This window comes from Cucumis melo, chromosome 12 (genome assembly GCF_025177605.1).
Source record: "Cucumis melo cultivar AY chromosome 12, USDA_Cmelo_AY_1.0, whole genome shotgun sequence".
Classification (NCBI taxonomy): Eukaryota; Viridiplantae; Streptophyta; class Magnoliopsida; order Cucurbitales; family Cucurbitaceae; genus Cucumis; species Cucumis melo.
Genome location: NC_066868.1, coordinates 22,693,652 through 22,720,685, shown reverse-complemented (window position 1 = coordinate 22,720,685; position 27,034 = coordinate 22,693,652). Strand labels below are relative to the sequence as shown.

At 36.2% G+C, this 27,034-nt stretch overlaps 2 protein-coding genes across 5 annotated transcripts; one reads left to right on the top strand and one right to left on the bottom strand.

The window, feature by feature from the left end:
• Positions 1-46: 46 nt before the first annotated feature.
• LOC103487412 (carboxyl-terminal-processing peptidase 1, chloroplastic) lies at positions 47-7,038 on the bottom strand. 3 transcript variants are annotated; one of them, XM_051080534.1, is made up of 13 exons: positions 6,519-7,036; positions 6,060-6,179; positions 5,772-5,909; positions 4,991-5,095; positions 4,841-4,891; positions 4,726-4,762; positions 3,874-3,950; positions 2,711-2,755; positions 2,134-2,217; positions 1,105-1,143; positions 962-1,024; positions 588-717; positions 47-512 (listed from the first exon to the last, which is right to left on the bottom strand). In XM_051080534.1, exons 1-13 carry the CDS (start codon positions 6,966-6,968, stop codon positions 457-459), a joined length of 1,395 nt encoding a protein of 464 aa, XP_050936491.1. In that variant the 5' UTR covers positions 6,969-7,036; the 3' UTR covers positions 47-456. The 3 variants fall into 3 exon arrangements, 2 of the variants coding, with proteins under 2 accessions (XP_050936491.1, XP_008443944.2); XM_008445722.3 differs by having other exon boundaries at positions 4,726-4,891; positions 6,519-7,035; XR_001762482.2 differs by lacking the exon at positions 47-512 and having other exon boundaries at positions 670-717; positions 1,105-1,201; positions 4,726-4,891; positions 6,519-7,038.
• A 2,404-nt stretch (positions 7,039-9,442) lies between these two features.
• On the top strand, positions 9,443-25,939 carry LOC103487421 (uncharacterized). 2 transcript variants are annotated; one of them, XM_008445743.3, is made up of 10 exons: positions 9,443-9,707; positions 9,816-10,049; positions 10,145-10,800; positions 12,050-12,238; positions 12,339-12,430; positions 18,312-18,371; positions 18,478-18,547; positions 19,278-19,481; positions 25,258-25,557; positions 25,647-25,939. In XM_008445743.3, exons 3-10 carry the CDS (start codon positions 10,162-10,164, stop codon positions 25,746-25,748), a joined length of 1,656 nt encoding a protein of 551 aa, XP_008443965.2. In that variant the 5' UTR covers positions 9,443-9,707; positions 9,816-10,049; positions 10,145-10,161; the 3' UTR covers positions 25,749-25,939. The 2 variants fall into 2 exon arrangements, with proteins under 2 accessions (XP_008443965.2, XP_008443960.2); XM_008445738.3 differs by lacking the exon at positions 9,816-10,049.
• Positions 25,940-27,034: the final 1,095 nt, after the last annotated feature.

The window sequence follows — 27,034 nt, the reverse complement described above, 5'->3', positions numbered from 1 at the left end:
ATAAACCAAGCGAAAAGGTTCCTATGAAAATCCATAAATGAGGTGGTTCTAACTGAGAAAGTATAAATGCACATTTCTTCAAACTGACGAATTCTCAAACAATCTGAAGTTCCAGAAAGTTTGACTAGCGTCACTAATAACCATTTACAACAAGAGAATCACTAAAAAAAATATTCCTATGGCCTTTAATTGCTTAAAAGAAGGGCTTATTAGATGCAAAACTTCTCCATGGTTCTTGTCTGCCACCTTTCAATGTAGTGAATCTACACTGTGAGTGATATGTTCCAAATCCTAATAAACTCATGTGTGGATAAACAGATTTTCATCCACTTTAATGCCCTGAGCTTTCATGAAATTGAGCGGCAGTTGAGAGATCCCACATCAAGAAACTTTAAATAGGGAAGAGCAGGAAAAGGCCAAGTGAAAGAGGAACGACTGCGCCCGTGGAAACCCGTGTTATCCTTGACGAAGTATGGAGCACTGTGAGAGACGTTCAGTGACATCACTCCACGCTGCAATAAGGGGGCATTTTTGTTAGGTGAGGTTGATCAGATTCATGTCATTAATTGGAGGATAATTCACTCTACCTGGGAAGTTTTGAAAGTCGGGTTCGATTCCATTTCCGTTTATATCTTTGTGATTTGGGGTAACATACTTCCCAACAGTGACTGCAACACCAGATCCGTCGTGAAGTTCAAAAACTGACTGAATTAAACCCTGTCAATGAAGGTAACGCATCACTTCTAATGAAGCTTATCAAGGTCGTTTCTAAAGTCCAAATTATGGCAATCCAGATTGCTACCAAAACTAGATAAGTAGAAAAGAAACTCAAAGAAAATTGATGTATGGAAGCCAAATGTATCCGTTGCAGCGCACTCAGATAGAGTGAGTTCATAAGAAAAATTCAAGTTCAATTAAGAAAATAAGAGAAAAAATAAAGCCTGAGGTTAACAGCTTAAACCTTGCCGTAAGTCCTTTCCCCCACAAGAACAGCTTTGCAATTATCATGCAGCGAGGAAGCAACCTGTAGTAAGAACAACTCGTTGAGTAAAATGTAAAGTCCCAAAGTATCCAATATGCAATTTAGTTGATCGAGGCACTCACAATTTCACTTGCACTTGCAGTTCTTTTGTTCACCAGAACCTGCATGGGATGGTAGTCGAGAGCTTTCTAATTAAGTCCAATATATTGAAGCATATGCCTATTAATCGGTGTGACTTTTAGAGAGAAACAAAATGAAACTAACCGTGACAAAACAAATTATATTCACACTGCTGGAAATTAATGATTTAAATGTAAAATATCTGGCAGAATTAGACCTAGAATAAGAGTTCTCAAAGCGAGTTTCAATCGGGCTGACTTCATAAGTTTTAATCAAGGAACGTCTGTCCGTAACTTCAGAATGTGTTATTCAGAATATGTTATCCAAAAGCACGCTTACTGCTTAAACTTTTTTTTCAAAAAGAAATATTTTAAAGTATGTAGAGAATTAATTAAAACAGGTCCATTCAAATAGTTGTTTCATCATCTTAGTTCGACCAAATCTTCGAGTAGTTGCACTCTCTTTCACCTCTACATATTGAAGCACCACAACTGACCCGCTTAGGTCAGGACAATCATTATTCTTTCACATTTTGTTAAGACGCCATTGTAGAAAGAAACAAATGCAATACTTTTTCCTCATAATCAAAATAAGCAAGATTTTATCCCTCACATGCCAGCATACGGCAGCCAAGATCTTACACATCCATTTGTTACAAAGCTCCTTTTGATATTACTAAAATAAGTACGACTCTCTCATTACAATTTAAAAAAACAACCATAAGGTTCCTAACTAATAGACTAGGCGTGGTGGGAAAAATTTATCACACCCATTTTTACAAGTCACCCTTTGATGAATTACTGAACCATAAATACCTGCTAACGGGTTTGAACAGAAACGAGTAACCAGACAAAGAAATTTGACTTTGTTTGCTAAGCTAACCACATTAAAAAGAATGATGAGTTATCCCTTCTAGAGGTTATTGGTTAATGCTTAATAGAAACTAAGTCTTAATGCAGCTAAAATGAGAAGCCATTTAGTTCTTCATATGTGAAGAAAGCAATCAGAGTTCATAACAAAACATTAGATACCACAACTGGGGCTTTAACTAATGGTCCAGCGTCTGCAACAACAGTCTTTTGGTATTGAGGATCTCTTCCAACTGTATAGATCACCTGGATATATGTGAACCAGAAAAAGAAAACCAAATAAGATAGTTGAGCAGTCACCATATCGTCATTTTCTTTGTAAATCAGGAAAAGGAGCTGTAATCAAATAGTATCGCACCAGCTTTCTTGATAGAAGAAGCAAGACTAAAGAAGCCCATTATATTAAAGAGTATCAACAAAGACATTGTTGGTCACAGATAGTGATTTTTCCATTAAAAGATGACTTGAAAGTAGGCTAGTTTTATTTCAATACTACTAGCAACATCTCTGGTTGCACGTGATGAATGCAATCAAGCATCAACAACATTGTTTGGCTGGAACTGATACACGTTTCCTACCCATGTTTCGTCAACCAAACAAAATATTTTCTGATTACTTACATACAGGGTTTGAAGCATGGAAACGGTAAGAACTAACACCCTAAGAATACAACAGTCCTATTGATACCTAGAAAATGTTACGACAAGTTGCCGGAGAAAGTAAAAATAAATTCATATACCGTGCTCCCTTCATTTAGAAATAGCTTTGCAATTTCAATTCCAGCCTGAAATGAGCATCAGCTACAATTGGTAAAAATTCAATCAACAGCATATAAATCTATACTTACTATACATAAAAGGATAGATGTAAGAGAAATTTTCTAGCCCTATTTTACCCTTTCATTATTACTTTCTTTTTGTTATGTCTTAGTGGCAATTTTTCCATTCACATATTTTTAATATTTATGGTCATTTTCACATTAACAAGATAGAAGTTACATTTCCTTAGCTTTTTATCTTCTTATTATAACTTTTCTCAAAATTTTAAAATTTTATCTCTAATTAATTATGTCATTTAAATTTATCAAAATCCATTCACATTCCTCTCTATCCTTTTATTTTCGATCTCCCAACTATTCACATTCTCTTATCTCATATTAACTCTTTCTTTATCTCTTTCAACCTTTCAAATTCTTTCTTTTCAAATATTTGAGTATAAATATCTCATTCTTTCTTTTTAGTTTCATCTATGTTCACAAGTCACACCAAAATGTTAGGAGTGAAGAAGAAAAACAAATCAAATTATGCTTTTCTATTCTCTTTTTTTTTTTTTTTTTTTTTTATCTATTTTTTATATAAAAGTATGCTTGTATATATTCATTCATTTATAGGTTTCCTTTTAATACACAACAGAAGTTGGGAAAACTTGAAATACCAACTTCGTGCTTGACACGTAAATATGTCTATGTTCTTTAGGTTTAAATTATGTAATATTGAGAATATTTTATTCATTTTCCATGTATTACGATGTGAATATAAAAATGATATAAATATGAAAATATTGAAATGACGTTCTAATTTTATAAAGTTAAATTAAAACTATAATTTTTTCGTGTGTGATTTTCACGTGCATCGCACGCATTGTTTACTAGTACAAATACAAAGCTACAAACCGCATATTTTATATATAAGTTTATTAAGAAGCCTAGGAGGTCTACAAAGAGAAAGTCAAGGCTCATAAATCATAAGATTACTTCTACACGAGAATTAACAATCGTGAAATTTTTGGCTCACAACCACTGTACTGGTAAGGATAAGGAAATCCATGCAAAATATGACATTCCTCATGCAAGAGGGAGGGCAGTAGTAAACTATAGGTCATCCTCAAAACAATTTTGAATACCTGCACCAGTCCACCAAGATTATCTCTGAGATCCAAAATGAAATATGACGCACCCATGGCCTCAAGACGCTTCATTGCTGAAACAATTATGCCTTTTGTTATTATCAGAAATCATTCATGCATTTGGGAGCATTGAAACAATTCAGATCCACATAACAACAGAACACAGGTTTAGCTTCTGTATATAACATTCATAAAAGATTGCAAAATAGTAGTGGCCACTGATTTGTTTTGTTCTGTTTTATCATCCCCCAATACAATAACCATTAAATTAAAATGGTGTTCCCAAGTCTTTCCCTCAATTTGATTTTCCATAGTAATAATGTACATGAGGTACTTTCCTGTTGGGGGTGGAGGGTGTTCGGGAAGTGCTTCCATCAAATACACTTGATAAAATTAAATTAAGTTGATACAATGATACTTAAATCCATGTTAAATATGAGGAAAAAACTAGAAAAATAAAGAAACGAATTGAAAGAGACGAATTTATCTATAAGAATACACAATTTAAAAAGAAAATATATGTATACCACTTTAACTCTATAGAAAATAGAATTAACTAAGCTAAAAAAGATCTTCCATGCTATAGGAGACGAAATAGTTCTGTAGGAAAAGAAACAAGTGAAGATGCATTTGCAGGTCTCAACTTATAATAATTCAAATTCATACAAGTTTTTGCCCTTATTTAAAGGAACTGGACATTTATAGTGAAATCTGAAATTCAAAAAGATAGATCTCAATTCCTAAAACGTTACTTTTTACATTGAATCTTCAATGAACCATGAGTAATATGTGGAATAATGTAAGTTAGAAACTTTACACATTGGGCCGTTGAATTCATTAAATAATTACCGGTAACCAAGTCTTTTTTAGCCAATGCATTGAATTCCTTTAGGCGAATGTACCCAACAGAAGAGTTAGCATCCATTTGCTCTAGGCGGTAAAAGACAGGGGTTCGAGCAAGAACCTGTCTTTGGACTTGTATACTTTCTACTGGTCCGCAGTTACCATGCTTGACCTATAAAAAATGCATCCTGGATGATTGAAAGAAACATAACAAAAAGAAAAGAAGTTAACAGGACATTTTATCAAATTGAAACAAATCTGTGATAACAACCTTAACAGTCACAAGTGTTTCATTAGGGCCTTGTAGTAATGAAGATACTTCAAATGCTGATTTCCCTCCCGCCTCCACTCCATTTACAGCTAAAATTTCATCTCCCTAACAGAAGAAGAAAAAAGAACAAAGTAAAAATTACTGAAAGTGCTCACCACTATTTCACATTAGAAGATTCCAGACCAACAAGTGGTAACAAGGAAAATAACTACAAGCAGAACTCAGCAGAAGCCAGAAAGCTTTTTGCAAGAAAATACTTGATAGTCATCTTTTTTGATGAAACTATCACGATGAATTCACTATTCGAAAGATTGTTTTCAGAAACAGATTTAAGAAATATGGTGGCTTGTAGAGTTATTGGGCACTTAAAACTATTATTTACAAATTAGTGAATGTGAAATGAGGAACTTCAAGCATTATAAGAAACAAAAATTCATAAGCACAGATAAAATTAAACGAGAACAGAAATTTTAAAATACAAGCCAATCTGATTCCAAGCATAGCTAGTGGATAATACACCGATTACCATCACAAATATTGATGATTCAATCCCCACTCCCGCAATTATTGAATCAAGGAAAATTTTAAAATACAGGCATCCCAATATTTTTTTAGCAATATTTTCCAACTTTCAAGGCAGCCCAGCTTGATAATAAACAGAGACAAAAGATTTTGCAAGGATCAGGTGATTGATCAAACTTGGCAAAAGCATAGCAGTCAAATGTTTTTCGGAAGGCATTGAAGTGAACAGGTTCTAAATCAGATCAGTGGTTGGTTATACCTGTCTAACGCCAGCCAAATGTGCAGGACCATCTAATAATAGTCCCAGTACCTTTATTTTCATGCCTCCATTATCATCCGGAACTTCCCTAAGGTTTATTCCAATACCAGTCATGTCATACCTCGCCATTTTGGAGAACTTAAAAAAAAGGAAACAAAAAGGAAAAAAAATATGAATAAGAAATTAAAATTTGACGAATAAGGAGCTTGATTGCTCGAATCTCACCATTTCCTTGAAGCATTAAACATTGTACAAGGAAGAAAACTCAGCGAATGAAAAAAGTGTTACCTCTGCAGGGGGAAGAAAACGCGTGTAAGGATCGCCCAAACTGGCCAGCATTCTCCGGATGATATTGTGAGCCTTTGATCGAGTTTGAATTGAAATATTAGTAATGTCTTCTTGCCTTTGCTGAAAGCACCAACGGATATGCTCATTAAGTCATACTTGTAACGACATTCTCAACAATTGTTTACTTAAGCAGAATTTCAAAAAACTTGCATACATATACGTAGACATACGAGTTAAGACAGATAACAAGTGATTTAGTTCATAAATCCGCATAAATTTCTCAATACCTTCCATGGATTCCGATTACTAGCTTAAACAATGACCCCAACTATCACTTGTACTTAACAGAGTATAAGTATGAAACAAACATGTGTTCTTTACTCTATAATTCACGATATGCCAAAAAGAACACGGTATAGAATCTTGGCCAAGTGGGAGAGGCCACAGGGGAATTCATACCTTCCAAGCTTCAGGGGACCAACGATTGCGACCAGCATCTAGAAAGCTATCATTTACAATTTCCCAAGCCTCCCGGACGATATCCTCGTTAGTCGCCGGCGGGGACCCAGTCTCAGAGCTTTCAAATTCATGTAGCTGGTCTTCATCGAGACAAGACGTAGATGAATCGAAGAGCGAAGAAGAGGGCAAAGAATCAGATGATAAAGAGAAAAAATCCACAGCCGAATGATCTAAGGCAACAGATGAGGGGGAATGGAGAAGAAGGCCGAAGGAGAGCACTCCTGAAAGAGCTCCAACTAGTGTTTTATCAACCAAGTTAAGGGAATTGCTGAAGCTCTTCTTGTCAGAGTTGACGAAGCTTATAAATGGCGGAGGCATGGGAAGGAGTGAGGGAAAATGGAGATGGGAAGGGGAGAAAGAGCTGAAGAAGAAGAAGATGACACTCGCCATCTTCTGCTTCGCGCGGTTTCGGATGTCTGTTTGGATATCAGCCTTCAGTTTTTCTGTGATAATTATTGCTCCTAACCAAAAATTAGAAAATAATAGCCCACCCGTGGTTGTTGGGATTATACCTCTAAAACAAAATTTAATTAAAAATGAAAGCCTACAACCTCATTCAAATTTTAAAATTGAACTCTTATACAATTGTATAAGTAGTCGGTGATTATATAAGTTTAAAATTCAACTTTATCATTTAGATCCAATTTTTACCATTGTTCTTAGGTTGAGGATTTAATTTTAGCACGGTCGGTTTGGAAGTAGAAGTAGGGAATAAGAGTCATGATCTTTTTCCATTATTTGATTCAAGGAGTTTGAGTATGAGTCCTACCACTAAAAGATATTAATTTTTATCAACTCCTTACATTAAGGGTGTTTAAAAACTAGTTGAAAATCGAATCGATTTACAAATTGAACCGAAACCGAAACCAAAAGCATATGGTTTGATTCAATTTGTGTTAAATTGAAACAGCTTCTTATGCAATTCGGTTCGGTTTAAGAATTATATATATAATTAAATATATAAGCATAACTTAGGAGAGTGATATTTTTTTATACTTCAAAGTGGGTATAGAGGCAAAAATCAAGGAGAAGAATGTGACGAAGTTGTTTTGACGAAATTTGTATGATTATAGAACTTTTATTTATTGTAGGTGGATTTTGAAACCTCTGTGTTTATAATTTTGTAGTAATTATTTTGATGGACTTTTAAATTTCTATGTTTGAACATTCTATGTCTTGTATTTAATTATGTATAAATTAATTTAATATATATTTATATATTTGTAGGACTTTTATTTTTGTACAATGTTGATGAAGAATTTCGATTTTAATATTTATGCATAAGCGGTCGGTTTCGATTCAGTTTTATTTATGCGCAAGTCATTTGGTTTCAATTCGATTTGACACGATTAGTTCGATTTGGTTTCAGTTGAGATATTTTTTGCATTTTGCGATTCAATGTGGTTTTAGCTTTAAACCGAACCAAAAACCGTAAACACGCCTATCCTACATTGCGGATATTAAGAGTTCACTACCTTCTAGACTTTATAACTACTTTATATACTTCATAACTTCTTATTTCATACGGTTTCACTCCTTAAATCAACAATGTTTATAAATTTAAGGGTTTAATTGTTATTATTGAAAGTTTTAAGTGTAATTGCAACTCCCATTGTGCTGTAAATTTGAAGAGCAAACAGCACCATAAAAACATAAATACAAATTTCTAGTGTTAGTTTTTCAAGACTTCCTAAATGTCATTATTTATAGCCTAACCGGCAAGTAAAAGAGAATGACTTGAAGACTAATAATTTGTATTCGTAAGAAACATGAACAAATGATTGGGTGACGAAAGAATGATATAACTTTTTAGGAGACATCTATATTACACCTAAATTGAAGTATTTATACAACTTACCTGCTATCACTTATTGTTATCTCGTAACAAAAAATTAAGGAAAGTTTTATAACTTTGTTGATGATAATATAATTCAAACGACAAAAATCATAAATTTGGAAAGTTTGACAAACAAAACCTTTTTGAAGAGATGCGCTTTCTGAATCATAGATAATCTCGTAATATTTGGTAAAATCTTCCTAAATAGTTATTATCTAAGTGTAAAAACTTAACTTTAATTTAATTGTAATTCTTCTTCATTTGTAATTTAATTTAAGTTATATTTAAAAAATCTCTTTAACTTTGAAGTATGTGTAAAAAATACCTCTAAAATGTTTGAAAGTTTAAAAAATGCTCTTAAACTTTCAAAAAGCAAAAGTATTTTTGTCGTTAGTTTTGGATAATACCGTTAAAAGTTTATTTAAAAAATGCCCATGAATTATCGAGAAGTTTCATAAATACTCTTATCCAATTTTTTGTGAAACAAAATATTAACATAAAACTCTACGAAATCTAACAAAAGTTCAAACTCGTTAAAACATACTAAAACCATAATTAATCATTAACACGCTAAATTCATTAAAACATTTAACTCCTTAAATTTGTTGGTTCTTCTATTATTCTTATTAGATTTAATATATCCTATCAAAATGTTGAGTTTTATTTATTTATTTGTATTGAACATGAAATTTAACAAAGAAAAAAAATAAAAAAGTAAGATAATATTAGGGATGTGTGCTATTTATCAACAAATATATTTGAATGTTTAAGAGTATTTTTTTTTAACTTCTAAAAATATAAATACAATTGTTAGTTGAATAGTTATTGTTTGAGTAAGTTAGGATGAATTTCTATTTTAAAAAATTGTAAGATTTTTATGGAACTTAAAATTTTGTTCGGTAAAAAAATTTGATGTATAATTCGAATAAAAAATAATATTTATGGAACTTCTTATATATTTTTTTAAACAAAACTACTTTAACCTTAATCTAATTTAACTAAAGTATTTGATGTAGCACGTGAGAATTGTTATACGACAAATGGAATTGAAAGAAGTTAGCCCGACGGCGACGATTGCCAGCTCATGCTTCTCCACGGATAACGCTTGCGGCTCCGGTCAGTAGTGGCGGAGCTTCAACGCACAGCTACAGAACCATATGATCCACTAACTGTGGAGTCTCCAACACTGGCGAAGTTCTTCATCGCAATTTTACACTTCACCTCTCACTCTCGCGGTGATCGTTACCTTCCTGTATTTACTGCTTAGTTCGACGCATCGCCTTATTTTGCCGGTGAGTTTAAATTTTCCTTAATTTTTGTTCGATTTTCTTGCATCTAGATCGGTTTGATTGGAACTTTAATCTGAATTACCGTGCTGGTTGATGATTGAATTGTACAAGTTCTGGAAACGGAGTATCGAGGTGATTTTGCTTCAAAAACTTGTTAGTACGATTGTCTTGATGGTTGATTCTGCTGAATGTGTCTACTTTTTGGTACGGTATTGGTGATTTGAGCTGAATTAAAGACTGTTAATTGTTATTCTTGGGAATGAATTCAACCTTCAAACGAAAGAGGAGTCCATAAGAGAGATACTTGCTTCTGTTGTTCTCCATGTAGTGTTCATGCGGGAGTAGGTGGGTCCAGGATACGAATGATATTGTCTGCATTTCTAGAATGAGAATATTTTTGCCTGGCTGCTAATTTTTCATTTCCCTGATCTGCTTATCAGGATACGAATTTAAGGAAATGGATGTCCATCATAGCCCCCATAGAAATAGTGTGGAGAAACCAGAAGCCCACAAACCCTTTAACAAGGATGCCACACCTGGATATGATCTTTGGACAGATGGGCTTATTTGCGCTTTTGAATATATTGGAAGACCAAAAAAAGCAACTGATTCAAAATCCAAATCCAAGATGTCAGATAGGCGACAAATGAACAGTGAATTTCCAACTACGCCTGAACTGAATAATGGCAATGTCAACACACACGAGAGGAAAAGATCATTTGAACCTACATCCCTGGAGGATGTGAGGACTCAATGTGGCCAGTTTTGTGAAAGAGAAAAAGTTGAGAGCAATAGTTGGTTACCTATAGGATGGGACAGAATATCAGAGCTGGTTCAAACGATACAAGTAGAGGCTGAATGGGCCTCAATGTCATATGATTTTATGGATGAAGAAGACGACCTTACAGTTGCAGATCTTGTCGCACCTTATTGGAAGCGACCAGCTGGACCTATATGGTGGTGCCATGTCTCTGCAAGCCACCCTTCTGTGGAGGCATGGCTCAGAACTGCTCACTGGTTGCATCCTGCCATCAGTTTGGCTTTAAGAGATGAAAGTCGACTGATAAGTGACCGCATGAAGCATCTTTTCTATGAGGTGAAATTCTCCCTAGTTTTTCAAGCTGTTTGAGTGCTTATCTGACATATAAATAATAAGAGGCATAATGAAATTCGATTGTCAATATTTAGCATAAGATACATGATAAGTGTCCTGATTGAAAAACTAGCACAGTGGTTTAGCCTTTTTTTTTTTTTTTTCTTTTTTTGCAAGGAGAGACTATTAGGGTGTAACACTGCATAATAATATATTACATCGTGAAATTGTCATCTTGAATACATTATGTAGCCGTGTCAATCTGGTGCCATTTTCTCTTAGTTTATAGCTCATACATTCTCTATTTGTAGAATGTGGTTGGACCAACATTAACTCTAACAAGAACCCTCTTATCATTTAGAAGACAAATCAGCACATACTTGGGCTGTAGAGCTCGTCTTGAAGCTATCTTCAAGCAATTTTCAATTTTTGAAAATATGTTCCAACGCTGTTTACGATGCTGTTTCTTCTTTTTCTCTAGTCTGTTTTCATGGGTGACCTGGTTGGAACAGATAAAGCCATTCTTTCTAAATCATGGTTTGCAAAATAATAAACATGACATAACATTTCCATTTGTAGGTCAGCTAATCACAGTTTTATTCTAAAAATATGTAGTTATTTGGAAAAGAGTTTTCCAACAAGTCTCTAGTCACAATTTCAAGATACAAAACCAAGATCTCTAGCCATATAAAAGTTCTTGAAAATTTAAAAGTTCAAGCCTTTTATGTGGCGCTAAATTGTAAGGTTAGTGCAACAGTTGAAAATCAATCTGTTCGAAATATCTCGGTTAAAATCACTCTGTCAGTTGAAAACTTGGAAATAAAAACACAAACATGGTGCATTATCATATGATTATTTTCTTGATGTGATGAACCATTGGAATGCAATCTTATGACTTGGTTTCGGTCAAAAAAATTAAAAAATGAAAACACAAACATGGACACAGTCTTTTGAAAATGAAATCACTAGTATCGGTAGATAAAGGCCCCCATCCTGAAACCCAAAATTATATGTTGGCTTTTTATTATGTTCATTGATATTATGAGTTGATTCAAATGTCTTTGAGTTGCTATACCTATCATCATAATTCTGTGGATAACTAAACTAGCAAATAGCTGACAGTTAGTGCTTGAATAGCCAAAAGTACTGTCCCAAAACAACTCATTATTTCTATTAATGATGGTTTCAGATTTTCATGGATGTGCTCATTTTTGTTTTGTTTTGATTTGATTTGTTTTTAACTTCCATACAGGTTCCAGTGAGGGTAGCTGGGGGACTGCTATTTGAACTACTAGGACAATCTGCTGGTGATCCATTCAGTGACGAGGATGACATTCCTGTTGTACTTCGTTCTTGGCAAGCTCAGAACTTCTTGATAACATCATTACATGTTAAAGGACCGATATCGAACATAAACATTTTAGGCATCACAGAAGTTCAGGTTATTTTCCATGAAAGATTAATTCATTTTGCCTCTTTGCTGGAAAAGTTGGACATTTGTTTAAATTATTTTTCTGGTTTCCTGTTCAACCTCTGGTTAGGAGCTTCTGATAATAGGAGGTTATAATGCACCAAGAACAGTGCATGAAGTTATAGCACATCTAGCTTGCCGTCTTACAAGATGGGATGATAGGTAATAATTTTGTTTTGAACAGTTGACTGCAGTTGCATAGTTGACACTACAATAATTAAACTACATAGATTCGTGGAGAAAATATTAATTTTGTCGTCATATTATTTATGACTAGTGGTCTAGTCTCCTTTTTTATTGAGCCGGAAGTGCATAATCATACAGCTATTTTTGCTGTGTAGTAATAGTTTAATCTGTATGGTTGACAAGATTCGGGGATGATTTATTGAAATATTGATGGAACACCAACTGAAGTTGTGTATTATTCAAAAGATGAATGGAAACAAGTACAAGAGATTGACAGAATATCAATTCCTGAACCAAAGGAAACACAGAATGCAAAGAGACATAACATGAATACTACCCACCCCTCTGCCTTCCTATCTTTCATGGAAATGAAAAATGATTCACATAATTTTCATGCCCTCACTCACCAACCCCCCTTGATATTTATACCTCCTCTCCTTCCTAACTAACTGTGGGTCTCAGTATTAGCAACAATACTCCCCATTACACGTGCACTCCCCTTGTTCCCCCTCCTACTATATTGTCATACGATAGGTGGCCTAACATTACTCTCCTCCAAAATGACTTTGTCCTCAAGGTGAAAATCTGGAAATTGTTGTGGAAAATCATCACAAATCTCCAAATAGCTTCATGAGGCTGTAATCTCTTCCAGCTAATCAATACTTCCCACACACCCGTCATCGGATTCTTACGATACCCATACACTTCCTCTGGTTTGGCCACCCATTCATGATTCTCCGTTATAAAATGATCCAACTGATGTATCTTCGAATGCTTACCCAGCACACCCTTCAACTGTGACACATGGAAAACAGGACGTATAGAGACAGAAGGAGGAAGTTCCAACTTATACGCCACTGAACAAATTCTTTCCAAAACTCGGCAAGTCCCGAAATATTTTGGAGAAAGCTTTTCATTTCTTCTCTTTCACAAGGACACTTGACGGTAAGGATGAAGTTTCAAAAACACCAATTTTCCTACATGAAACTTGACATGCCGTTGTCTTTTGTCTGCATACTTCTTCATCTTTTCTTGTGCAATCAGTAAATGCTCCTTTAGAACTCCCAGAGCCACATCTCTTTCCTTGACCCGCTGATTGAGAGTGGAGTTGGGCATTTCCGAATCACCATAATAAATCAGGGGAGGTGTTACACACCCATACACTGCCTGAAACAGGGTGATTCCAATGGAAACTTGATATGTTGTGTTGTACCAATATTTGGCCAATGCAGCAGGACACCCACTCTTTCGATCTTTCTTCACAAGAGCAACGAAGATATGCTTCCACTTCGGTTAACAACCTCAGTTTGGCCATCAAATTGAGGATGATAGGCTGAGCTTCAATTCAATCTAGTGCTGGATAGTCTAAACATTTCACGCTAGAAATTACTGAGAAATACTTTATCCTGATCAGAAACTATGGATCTTGGATTCCCATGTAGTCCAACTATCTCCTTAACAAAGATCTCAGCTACAGACTTGGCTGTATATGGGGGCTTCAAAGCCAAGAAATGGACATATTTTCTAAGCCTGTCCACCACCAGAAATATCACATTGAAGCCAGTCGCTTTTGATAACCCATCGATGAAACCCATTGAAATATCGGTCCATACAGCATTTGGAATTTCTAAAGGCATCAATAAACCTGTTGGAGATAAAGCCAAAGCTTTATTACGTTGACACACTACACATTCTTCACAGTACTTCACATCTGCCTTCATGCCCTCCCAGTAAGCCAGTAAGCCAGTACAACTCTCCCATCAAACGTCTATAAGTCCTTAAGTATCCGAATGTCTGCCAAACACCGAGTCGTGATAAGTATGTAATATATTCGGTAACAATGCTAACGACTTAGATATCACCATTCTGCCCTTGTACTTCAGAACCCCTAGGTGTAGAGAAAAATCAATCACACCCTCCTCATCTTTCTTCAACTCTTCAATGACCTCTCTCAACCTTGGATCTTTTTCCACTTCTTATGTGATTATTGGCAAGTCCAACAATGCATGAACAGTTAATGCACTGTAGGTGGCATTCTAGATAGGGCATCCACAGCCTTATTCTCGAGTCTGGGTCTATAGACCACTTCAAATGTATGTCCCATCAAATTAGCGATCCACTTCTGATATTGCGGCTGAATTACTCGTTGTTCTAGCAGAAATTTCAACGAGCATTGATCAGTTTGCACCACAAACTTCCTTACCAACAAATATGGCCTCCACCTCTGTACAACCAGGACTACTGCCACCAACTCACGTTCATACGCATACGCTGGTTTTGCTCGATCTCATTTACAATGTACGGCTAAAGTAAGTGATTGGTCTCTTCGACTGAACCAATGCCGCCCCAACTCCATAATCGGATGCATCTGTTTCAATCTCAAAAGGTAGATTAAAGTCGAGTAAGCTAGCACGGGCAGTGTCATCATCACATTCTTCAATTTTTCAAAAGCTTATTGAGTTTCTGTCCACTGATAAGCCCCTGTCTTCAACAACTGAGTCAGTGGGACAGCTATGTTACCGTAGTTCTGAACAAATCTCCGATAATATCTAGTCAAGCCCAAGAATCCCGCACTTCTCGTATATTCATTGGTACTGGCCATTCTTTTATTGCTCTGATTTTTTAAGGATCAACTTCCACATTCTTCCTGAATGACATGCCCCAAATATTCCACCCTTGCCTGAACAAAACTGCACTTGCCCATGTTTGCATATAGCTCATTTTCTCGTAATACTTTTAGTACCAACTCCAAATGCTTCAAATGATCCTCCAAATTCTGACTATAGATCAATATATCATTAAACAATACCAATACAGACCTTCTCATATAAGGCCTAAAGACTGTATTCATCAAGGATTGGAAATTCGACGGAGCGTTCGTCAACCCAAAAGGCATTACTAAAAATTCATAATGCGCTTCATGAGTTCTAAAGGCCGTTTTTTCTACGTCCTTAGGATTCATCTTATTTGTTGATAACCAACCTTCAAATCGATCTTTGAAAACATGCTAGCTCCATTCAATTCATCAAACAGCTATTCAATAACCAATATTGGAAATTTGTCTGGTTATTTAGTGCTCGATAATTCACACAAAACCTCCAATTGGCATCTTTATTTTTCACTATAAGAACAGGGCTAGAGTATGGGCCTGTGCCTACCAGGCTTTCCATCTATTTCTTTTGGTAGGCATATCTATACGGCCGAACATTGATTGGATCAGTTCTTTTCTTCAAATGAACATGATACTCTATGCTCCTTCTTGGTGGGAGTTCTTCTGGCCATTCAAACACATCATCAAACTTAGATAACAACGCATGAATTGATCTTCATCATCCCCTTATAATTCTGCCAACGACATTTCCCCTTCTGTAGCTTTACACTTAATCAAAAAGCCCTAGTTAGAAGGTAACCACGATTTCATCATACTGTTCAAGTTTACCCTAGCCTTAGTTAAGCTAGGATCACCATTCAACACTACACTTCGACCTCCCTGATTGAAGGTCATTGTTAAATTCCTCCAATCCACTTTGATTACACCTAACAAATGTAACCACTGCATACCAAGGATTACGTCAATCCACTAGCTTTGATGGCAAAAAAGTGGTCCTTATCTTCCACTCCCCAATTACTAACTCAATGCCTTCGCACACTCCTTTTCCTTTCACTACCGCACCAGAAACCAAAATTACTCCATAGTTTAGGTGTTTCCTCCATTGGTAACTTCAACAATGGTACCAATTTTTCAGAGATGAAATTATGTGTCGCTCCACAGTCCATCAATATGATCACCGACTCTTCTTGAATTTTCCCCTTCAATTTCATCGTTCTTGAATTTGTCAATCCCACCAACGAGTTAAGGGATAATTCGGCTTCCACCTCCAGCGTCTTTAATTCCTTTCCTCCTCCAGATCCTCCTCTTTAATTACTTCCACTTCCTCATCGTTCTCCCTTACCACCAAAACTCTAACTCCCTCTGTTCTTTTATCTTACAACGGTGCCCTGCATAATTAAGTTCATCATGCCTATAGCATAATCCCTTATCTCTCCCGACTTGAAATTCTGCATCAGACATTCTTTTTGTCGGATCTTCGCGTTGAATCCCCACCATCCTCACTCCTCTCAGCGTAATCGTCCTCATTGGAAAATTATCTCCCATTTTAGTATCTTTCATCATTAACGGTAAATTAGGTTTTGTTAAAATTCAAAGGAGTTTATGCTTTACCTTAAAAAAATTTGCCGAAGCCTGTTTTCTTCTGCATAGTCTCCCGATTTTCCACACGTTGGGCCAGCTTCATCGTTTTCACAAGCCCAATAGGCTCCCAACATTCCACCTTAGTGTTAATCCATGGACTCAACCCATTCATGAATGTTTCTTCTAATACCTCCTTAGGCAACTGCAGAATGGAGCTACCAATTTGTTGAACAAATTTCGATTCTCCTCCACTGTTGTCTCCCAGAAAACGTCCACAGATTGATCCTTCTCTAACCGATCTTAAACGAGTCATCAATCTTTGCTTAAATTCCAGCAAATCTTTGAACGACTCACGTTCTTCTTGTGATTGGTACCAATCCAACGTTGTGCCATCAAAACTGATCACAGGTATAGTCATCTTCTCCGAGTCCATCAACTTATGAATCTGAAAATAACATTTCGCCTAAAACAACTTGGAATCAGGATCTATGCCGCTAAATACTGGCATCTCAAGTTTCTTTAATTTACCCTGATTGCTAACTCCTTCATCTCCTCTCGACTTATCCTTGTTTTTTGATGTCTCACCTCCTTCCACGTTACTTTCAATTGATTTCCCCTTACTCAACGATTCCTCTAGACCTCCAACCGTGATCGAATGCCCTTTTGATAATCCTTCGACATACATCATCAACAATTTTTTATGCTTCTTCGCTTGGACTCCCAATCTTTTGATACTCTTCACTCGTGTCATGAAATTCTCCTCTATTGCTGGTAGTTTGTGTAGTTCTACTCGCATTCCAGAAATCTCTGGATCAAATGCATCTAGCTTCTCCTCAAAATGCTTATGAGTCATTTCTTCACCTCTTTTCCCAGGTTAAAAGTGATCTGATACCGATATGCTAGAACACCAACTGAAGTTGTGTATTATTGAAAAGATGAACGGAAACAAGTACAAGAGATTGACAGAATATCAATTCCTGAACAAAAGGAAACACGAAATGCAAAGAGAAATAAAAAGAATAATTACCCACCCCTCTACCTTCCTATCTTTCAAGGAAATGACAAATGATTCACACAATTTTCATGCCCTCACTCACTGACTATTACATGTGGACTCCCCTTATTTCTCCTCCTGCTATATTGCCAATAGGATAGGTGGCCTAACTAATATGTTCCCTCTCCTTTATACTATGTCTCAGAAGTCAAAATAAAGGTTATGATAGTTTATGCATTTCTTCCCAAAAAGGATGGTTATATGCCTAGAGGTCCAAGAGGGCGTTCAGTTGCTCACGAATAGATCGTTTTGATTCAACTCATTTTAAAGCTTCTTCATGATCTTATCTTTCTCGTTGTTCTTTTAATGGGTTTTCTTTGTAAGATATTAATTTGAATTGGAACACTTTTTCTTTTCTTTCACAGCATTCCTTCTTTCTTTTCGCAGTTTTTGGAGTTTGTATCTTGATCATTAGTCTTTTTTCATTCCTTTGTTTTCGTAAAAAATTTATATAATAATAATAATAATAGTAATTTAAAATAATAAAAAAATTTAAGAAAATAGGTCCAAAGCCAACTAGCATTTTTCTGAACTTAAGTCTTATTTCTGCAGTAAAATATTCCACTATACTATGGCTGATATATTTAATTCAATTATCCATTTTCTTTCAGGTTATTTCGAAAATCCATATTTGGAGCAGCAGATGAGATTGAATTGAAATTTATGGACAGGTTTTTATCTTGTATGTCATCTATTGAAGTGATATCATATTGGTTTATCTTTTGTATGTCATATTTCTCATGAAGACGATTTGATTGTCCCCCTTAATAAATATAGGAGAAACCATGAAGATATGCATCTTTTCAGTATAATCTTGAATCAAGAAATCAGAAAATTATCAAGACAGGTATGCTGTCTCATCACTACATTAAATGACTGTGGAAAATTTTCCTTGATGTCAGATTTTTTTAATAGTCTTCCCATTGATTCATTCCTTGGTTGGAGTTTAATCTGTGGTTGTCTGCAATTAAAAATTAGTGTTTTTGGATTGTGTCATTTCATTTTTTTCCTCCCCAATTGTGCTTTAACTAGGAGAGTAACCAGATAATGATGATGTTAGTTGTTAGTTCAAAATGGAGTCGAGCCATTTACTTTCTATTCTAAGAATTTAAATCTGTCGAATTTTGTTATTTCATCTTCCTCTAGTTTGTTTGTTGAACGGGGATTTCTTGGTTGTCATTTTGACCCTACGGGGTACCTCTTCCTCCTGTTCTTTTGATTCTTTTCACTTTAAAATTTAAATGTAGTTTGTTTCCTGTGATGAAATCTGTCTGTAAGTGTATAGCCGTCAATCAGTATCCCCTCACCTCCAGTTCCTAAATCAAGTTGTTGATAAGTCCTGCTGTAGTTCACAAGAACGCACAAGCACATTCTCCTGCCTAATAGTCTCTGTTTTATAAGATGAAGTTAAAGAAGACACTTTCTTTAGCACTCCTTTCTCTTCATTAAAGTAGTACTGTAATAATGGAGAATTTTAGTTTTTTTTCTTCCTGTCACTTGGTTGGTAAAGAGACGAAGGCATGAGCTTGTGCCTGTACATCTCCGCAGTCTTTTGAAACAAATATCGGCAATTTCAGGTTATCAGAGTAAAATGGTCCCTGCATGCGAGGGAGGAGATTGTATATGAGCTTCTTCAACATCTACGAGGGTATGTGACAAAAGGCTTATTGGAGAGCATAAGAAAGAGTACTAGGCAAATGATTGAAGAGCAAGAAGCAGTTCGTGATCGTTTATTCACCATTCAAGATGTCATGCAGAGTAACGTTCGTGCATGGTTACAGGTATTTGATTCAATAATAATTTAATGACCATTTGGCATTTAATCTGCTCACTATTTTTTTTTTTTTATATTAATTGCATTCTACTTTCAATGTTTTCAAAAATTCACTGCCAAACATATGTTTAGGTTTTTTTTTTTTGGTAAGACGTGTGTTTCCCATTTATAATTATTGAAAGCAATTAACAACAACCCGAGACTTACGTGGAAACCCGAGAATCGGGAGAAAAACCACGATACTTTAGTTTTTATTATTTTTCTTATGAATACAATAGGTACAAAGGGAGAGAATAAATAGAGTACAATAGGAGTAAGAAATAAAAAGATCTAGGAAATGTTTAGGAAATAAAATCTTATATATTATTCTTTCCAAAAACACTCTAAGGGAAAAATCCTACTAATTCTAACACTCCCTCTTAAGTTGGGACGTAAATATCAATGAGTCCCAACTTGCTAACACAAAGGTCGACGTGTGGTCTGAGAAGCCCTTTGGTGAGAACATCAGCAACCTGTTGGCTTGAAGGAATGTACGGAATGCATATGCTTCCATTGTCAAGTCTTTCTTTGATGAAATGTCGATCGATCTCAACATGTTTAGTTCTATCATGTTGAACTGGGTTGTTAGCAATACTAATAGCGGCTTTATTATCAGAAAAAAACTTCAATGGTGTCTGACATTCCTGATAAAGATCTGACAAGACTTTCTAAAGTCAAATTTCCTCACATGTTCTCAACTCATAGCTTTATATTCAGCCTTAGCACTGCTTCTGGCCACAACACTTTGTTTCTTACTCCTCCAAGTTACAAGATTGCCCCAAACAAAGGTACAATACCCGGAGGTAGACTTTTTGTCAATAACAGATCCTGTCCAATCCGAGCCAGTATATGCCTCATTGGTCTTTCTATTTGTTTTTCTAAACATCAACCCTTTACCAGGTGTATTTTTCAAGTATCTCAGGATTCTGTTAATAGCTTCCATATGTTTCTCATAGGGAGCCTGCATAAACTGGCTGACAACACTCACAGCAAATGAAATATCAGGACGAGTATGAGATAAGTAAATTAATTTACCTACAAGGCGCTGATATTGTTCTTTATCAACTGAAACTTGATCATCAGAGTTTCCTAGTTTACATTTGAATTCAATAGGAGTATCAGCAGGACGACATCCCAACATACTTGTCCCGGTTAGCAGATCAATGATGTTTTCTCTGAGACACAGAGATACCTTCCTTAGATCTGGCCACCTCCATTCCAAGGAAATATTTCAGATTTCCCAAATCCTTGATTTCAAATTCATTACCCATTCTCTGTTTTAGTTGACTGATTTTTGTTTGATCATCTCCAGTCAAAACAATGTCATCCACATAAACTATTAGAATAGCAATCTTCCCTGTCTTGGAAACCTTTGTAAATAAAATATGGTCAGAGTGCCTTGACTGTACCCTTGGGACTTGACAAAAGTAGTGAATCTGTCAAACCATGCTCTCGGAGACTATTTCAGACCATATACGGATTTCTAGAGTTTACACACCTGCTGACCAAATTGGGCTTCAAATCCTGGTGGAGGGTCATGTAGACTTCCTCCACAAGGTCTCCATTAAAAAAAGCATTCTTAACATCCAGCTGGTATAGAGGCCAATCTTTATTCACAACAACGGATAGCAGGACTCTAACAGTGTTCAACTTAGCAACTGGAGAAAAGGTTTCTAAATAGTCAATACCATAGGTCTGAGTAAATCCCTTTGCAACTAACCTTGCCTTGTGTCTATCAAGCGTACCATCTGCTTTGTATTTAAGAGAGAACACCCATTTGCATCCAATAGTTTTTGTCCCTTGGGTAGAGCACAGATCTCCTAAGTTCTATTCTTTTCAAGAGCCTTCATCTCTTCCATAACAACATTTTTCCATTCAGGACACTCTGGAGCAGTGTAGATATTTTTCGGTATTATGGTAGAGTCAAGGCTTGCTGTAAACGCTCTGAACTGTGGAGAGAGATTATCATAGGAAACATAATTGCAAATGGGATGTTTAGTGCAGGATCTGGTACCTTTTTTTAAAGCAATGGGAATGTTAAGAGAGGGATCATACTCATCAAGTTTCCTTGTATGACCCTGTTCTGCTTCATCATTACTTGTTTCTATTCTAACCTCAGTCTCATTACCACGGTTCTTTTCTTCCATATTTTCAAAAACAGCAACATCAGACCTTTCATTTTCACTCATCGTATTATATTATTAGTACAAGGTTCTGTAGGGTTTTCCATACCTTGGTCTCGAGGAGGTTCGAAGTCTTGGACTGGAGCCGGTGATTGACTAGTAGGGGACCCAACTTTCTTTTTGAGATTCCTCCTGTAATATGTTTTCCAAGGAACTTGGTTTGTGGGTAAGATTATGGGATGAGGATCAACGTCAGATACGGTACTAGGAGTAGGTTCAAAAAATTCAAAGGTGCTATTAGACTCTTCACTCACACTCTCCCCCTAAAGATGGCTAACAGGAAAGTAGGGTCGGTTCTCATAGAAAGTAACATCCATAGTGACAAAGTATTTCCTAGACGACGGGTGAAAACATTTATAACCGCGCTGGTGAAGGGGATATCCAACAAACACACAAGCCTGAGCCCGAGGGGTAAATTTGGTCTAATTAGGGCAAAAGTTATGGACATAAGCGGTACACCTAAACACACAAATAGGAACCTCAGAAACAAGGCAAGTAGAGGGGTAAGACTTCTTAAGACAATCTAAGGGAGTCTGAAGGTGGAGGATATGAGAAGGCATTCTATTGATTAAGTGAGTGGCTGTAAGAATAGCATCCCCCCACAGGTATGATGGAAGGGAAGTGGAAAGCATAAAGGAACGAGCTACTTCCACAAGGTGACGGTTTTTTCATTCGGCCATTCCATTTTGTTGAGGAGTATGGGCACATGAGGTTTGGTGAACAATTCCCTTGGAGGCTAGAAATTCACTAAGGTTATGGTTTTGGAATTCCTGACCATTATCACTCCGAAGAATTGCAATTTTTGTATGAAATTGTGTTTCAATAGTATGATAGAAGTTTTGGAAAATCGATGAAACCTCGGATTTATCTGTGATAAGGTAGACCCAGGTAAGACGGGTATGGTCATCGATGAAAGTTACAAACCACCGCTTTTCCGATGAGGTGGTGACCTTGGAAGGACCTTAAACGTCACTATCAATGAGGGTAAACGGTTGTGTAGGTTTATATGGTTGTGAGGGAAAAGAGACCCGATACACACATCACAAGATAGAGAAGAGACATCAAGTTTAGAAAAAAGGTGGGGAAATAAATATTGCATACATGTAAAGTTTGGGTGGCCCAGTCGAAAATGCCACAACATACAGTCTTGTTCAGAAGTGCTAAAGTAGGATGACAGTAAACTAACCCTAGACAAACTACTACAGGAGGTATCATCATCAAGGATGTAAAGCCCCTGCTATGCCGGGCAGTACCAATCATCCTCTCCGAGCTCATGTCCTGAAAATAAACCGATTCAGGTAAGAAGATAGCTTTACAATGCAACTCACGAGTGACCTTGCTTATATATAACAAATTGTAAGACAGTTTAGAGACATGCAAAACATTCTGGAGAGCAAAACCGTCAAAGGGAACTATTTGTCCTTTGCCAGCAATCGGAACTAGAGAGTCATCGACTATTCGGATTTTTTCATTACCGGCACACGGGGCATACGAGATAAAGTGTTCCGAAGAACCTGTCAAGTGATATGTAGCCCCCGAGTCTAAGATCCAGGGATTCTTCCCATCAACGTCAATAAGCCCAAGGGACTGAGGTATACCTGACTGCCTAATGACACCCAGAGTTGGAGTCTTGGTCTGAATCGTAGCAGGATCAGTTGATTGAGAAGTGCTGGCAGGGGTAGTCTCACTAATGTAGGCACGTCCTGAGTTCTATTTCTCGTTGGAGGACCATTTCTTACCTCCTGGGGTACGACCGTGGAGTTTCCAACACTGATCCTTGGTGTGCCATTGTTTCTTGCAATGCTCACACACAGGAATTGACTTCCCATTATTCTTGTCACAGTCATGATTTGAGGACCAAGCGCTAAAGGCAGCGGAGTCGATGGTAGGGGTAGTCAGTACACCCATGGCATTAGTGCGATCCTCTTCCAGGCGGACTTCAAAACAAACTTCCATTAGAGAAGGAAGAGGTCTTTGTTCGAGTATACGACCACAAATAGTATCAAATTTAGGATTAAGTCCTGCAAGGAAGTCATAAACACGGTCAGCCTCTTCAAGTTTTTCATATTGTGTACCGTCATTTGGTGTGTCCCAAACTATCTCTCTGCACAAATCCATCTCTTGCCAGAGGGGAGAGAGCTTGTTAAAATAGGTAGTCACGTCCAGGGTCCCTTGTTTGCAATTATGGACTTGTTTTCGCGGTGTATACAACCAAGAGGCATTCTGTCGTTTCGAGTAAAGGGTTTGAGTTGTATCCCACAATTCTTTTGCTGTGGCTGCATATAGTAGAGGCTTGCCGATCTGTGGTTCCATACTATTAATTAGCATGGACCGAATAAGTGAGTCCTCCCCTTTCCAGAGTCGTTCCAAGGTGTCTCCTGGTGGAGGACGTATAGTCTCTCCAGTTAAGAAGCCAAACTGATGACGACCTTCGAGGAACATCTTTATTAATTAGGACCAAGAAAAATAATTTTGTCCATTTAATTTTTCACCTAAAAAATTCCCTGTAGACAAACCCAAAGAGCCAGCTATATAATTTGACGGTAAATTAGGGAACGAAGTTATTGGGTTCTTAGAATACATCGGCAACTCAGTTGGTTTGGAATGCGTCGAAGACTCGCCTGCTTCAATGTCCGATCTGTTATGGGGTTGATCAATTTCGTTACTAGAAAACAATGGTTGCTGTAAAGAGTCAATGTACAACGAATGCTTACTGTACAGATTTGACAACTTTACGGTGGAGGGTTGCTGTTCGGAGTTCATAGCAGCGCGTGAGGATGCGGATGGCCGGAAGGGTTTGACAGTTGGACATTCGACGGCGTGTAGAACGGAATGGGCTGGGTGGTGAGATGAAAAGGCGACCACGCGCTGGACAGGAGCGGCGCGTGAGTCATCTTCTGGTCAGATAGTAGCGCGTACCGCTGCGAAACCACTCCCGTTAGGTAAATCGACGGTTTTTGTAGGTTTGGAGTAGTTTCTCCATGGTGGCGGCGGCAGTGACGAGTTCAATTTCGATCTGGGTTTCTCCTAGGTTATTTTCTAAGGTTTCGTCGTTGTTTTGCTCTGATACCATATTGAAAGCAATTAACAACAACTCGAGACTTACGTGGAAACCCGAGAATTGGAAGAAAAACCACGATACTTTAGTTTTTATTATTTTTCTTATGAATACAATAGGTACAAAGGGAGAGAATAAATAGAGTACAATAGGAGTAAGAAAAGAAAAGATCTAGGAAATATTTAGGAAATAAAATCTTACATATTATTCTTTCCAAAAGTACTCTAAGGGCAAAGCCCTACTAATTCTAACAATAATTATAAATCCTATATTCATTTTTCAAATTCTGTTCGAACTCCTTTTCAATTTCTTAAATTGTAACAAATACAATCATATTTTCTGTTGCGTTCCTGTTTTCAATTCTGTTTATTCTTTTCCTTCTGACGGATCATGAAAACCAATGGAGCTTAGCCTTAGTCTATGAATCGAGCAAATGGTCTGTCTAAATTGAACACGCTTGGAATCTGATATGTTTCATTTTCTTTCTTACAACAATTATTCAGGATAAAAGCCTCCGAGTAACTCACAACTTGGCTGTTTTTGGTGGCTGTGGCCTTGTTCTTTCCATTATAACTGGGCTGTTCGGTATCAATGTAGATGGGATCCCCGGCGCACAAAATACACCATATGCATTTGGAATGTTTACAGCCATCCTATTCTTCTTAGGGATTGCACTGATGGCAGGGGGGCTGGTTTACCTGGGACTGAAGAAGCCCATGCCAGACCAAATGGTTGAAGTCAGGAAGCTAGAACTGGAAGAATTGGTTAAAATGTTTCAGCATGAAGCAGAAACTCATGCTCAGGTACGAAAAACTCTGACTCGTAATAATATGCCTCCGACTGCAAGGGATATTTTCCCAGCTGATGCCGATTATGTACTCATCGAATGAAGATGGCATCTCCCATAAATGGTAAAGATGGAGCTCAACTTGTTGACGGTGGTAGATTGTCTAACAACTGCAACATCCTGACTATTAGAGATGCTCAAGGGTGACATTGTTTGCTTATTTCTTGGCTATAAAGAAGAAACGGCCTATGAAAGGTATTTGTTCAGCTAATGCATAAATATTTTATTAGAGTACAAGCATAAACATTCTGTAGTAAATGTGAACATATATAATCAAATATAATCCAGTGAGACATTATCTCTTTTTCTCTTAATAAAATATGGTATAGTTTTTTAAATTGATTTTGGTAAGACTCTGAATCATTTTGGAGCTTCAAAGGTAGCAACATTCTTCAAGATTCTACTAATAACCTTAACTTTTGGACACGTTTTTGTTTTCTGTTTCTTGTTTTTGTTTTTCGTCTCTTCTCTTTAGAGAACATGCAAAAGGACCATGTTTGATAATTATTTTTATTTTTTTTCAAAAATAATATACATAAAAGATATATCATACATTAAACATTAAAAAAAAATATGTTATCTAAGTCATGAAAGTCTCGATGATACTTAAAATATGATAGCAAAGTTGTATCATATTTTTTATATATTGTCCAAATTGGATCGACAATGTCATCTCCAACTCAAGTCATTTGTCTTAAATGATGTCTAGCCGAATCCAATTCAATTATCTAATAATGTAAATATAAATAATGTATAAACACGTGTATTGCAAAATTTAGTATTCAAAAATTGAAATATAAATTGAAATACTAGATAATTTTAAAAATATAAATTTAAATACTAGATAATTTTAAAATTCAAAATTAAAATAAAATATAAATATAGCATAATTATCTTGTAAATAAAATTAACAAAAAAAATATAAAATATGGAAACAATTTTAAAAGGAAAAAGAAATAAATAAAAGAAGGGGCTTTTTTTTTTCAAAAATATAACAAAGTATGAAATTATTTAAACCACATAGAACAATTTTAAAAAATGAAAAAAACTCACAAACCCACAAAAATAACAAAAATACCCATCGGTCACGCATGAAAAAATAATTAAAAACGATTTTGTATTTAATCTAAACGATCTTCTACCAAATTCAAATAATCTATTAGTGATAATGGTCTATCTTTGTTTATCTAGGATAGACAACCGATCGTCTAGATATTGGTACACGGTCATTCACGATTGTTTAGATCCTATACCAATATCAATCTCGTACCAATAAGAAAAAAAAGAAGATGAGAGATAAATTAGGAAGAAATTCTAGAAGAGAAAAGAAATCGCAAACAAGAAGAAGTGCAAATATGAAAGAAGTAACAATATGATGAAATTAATAATATGAAGTGGGGAAGAATAAATTGCAAAGAAGAAAAAGAAGTAAA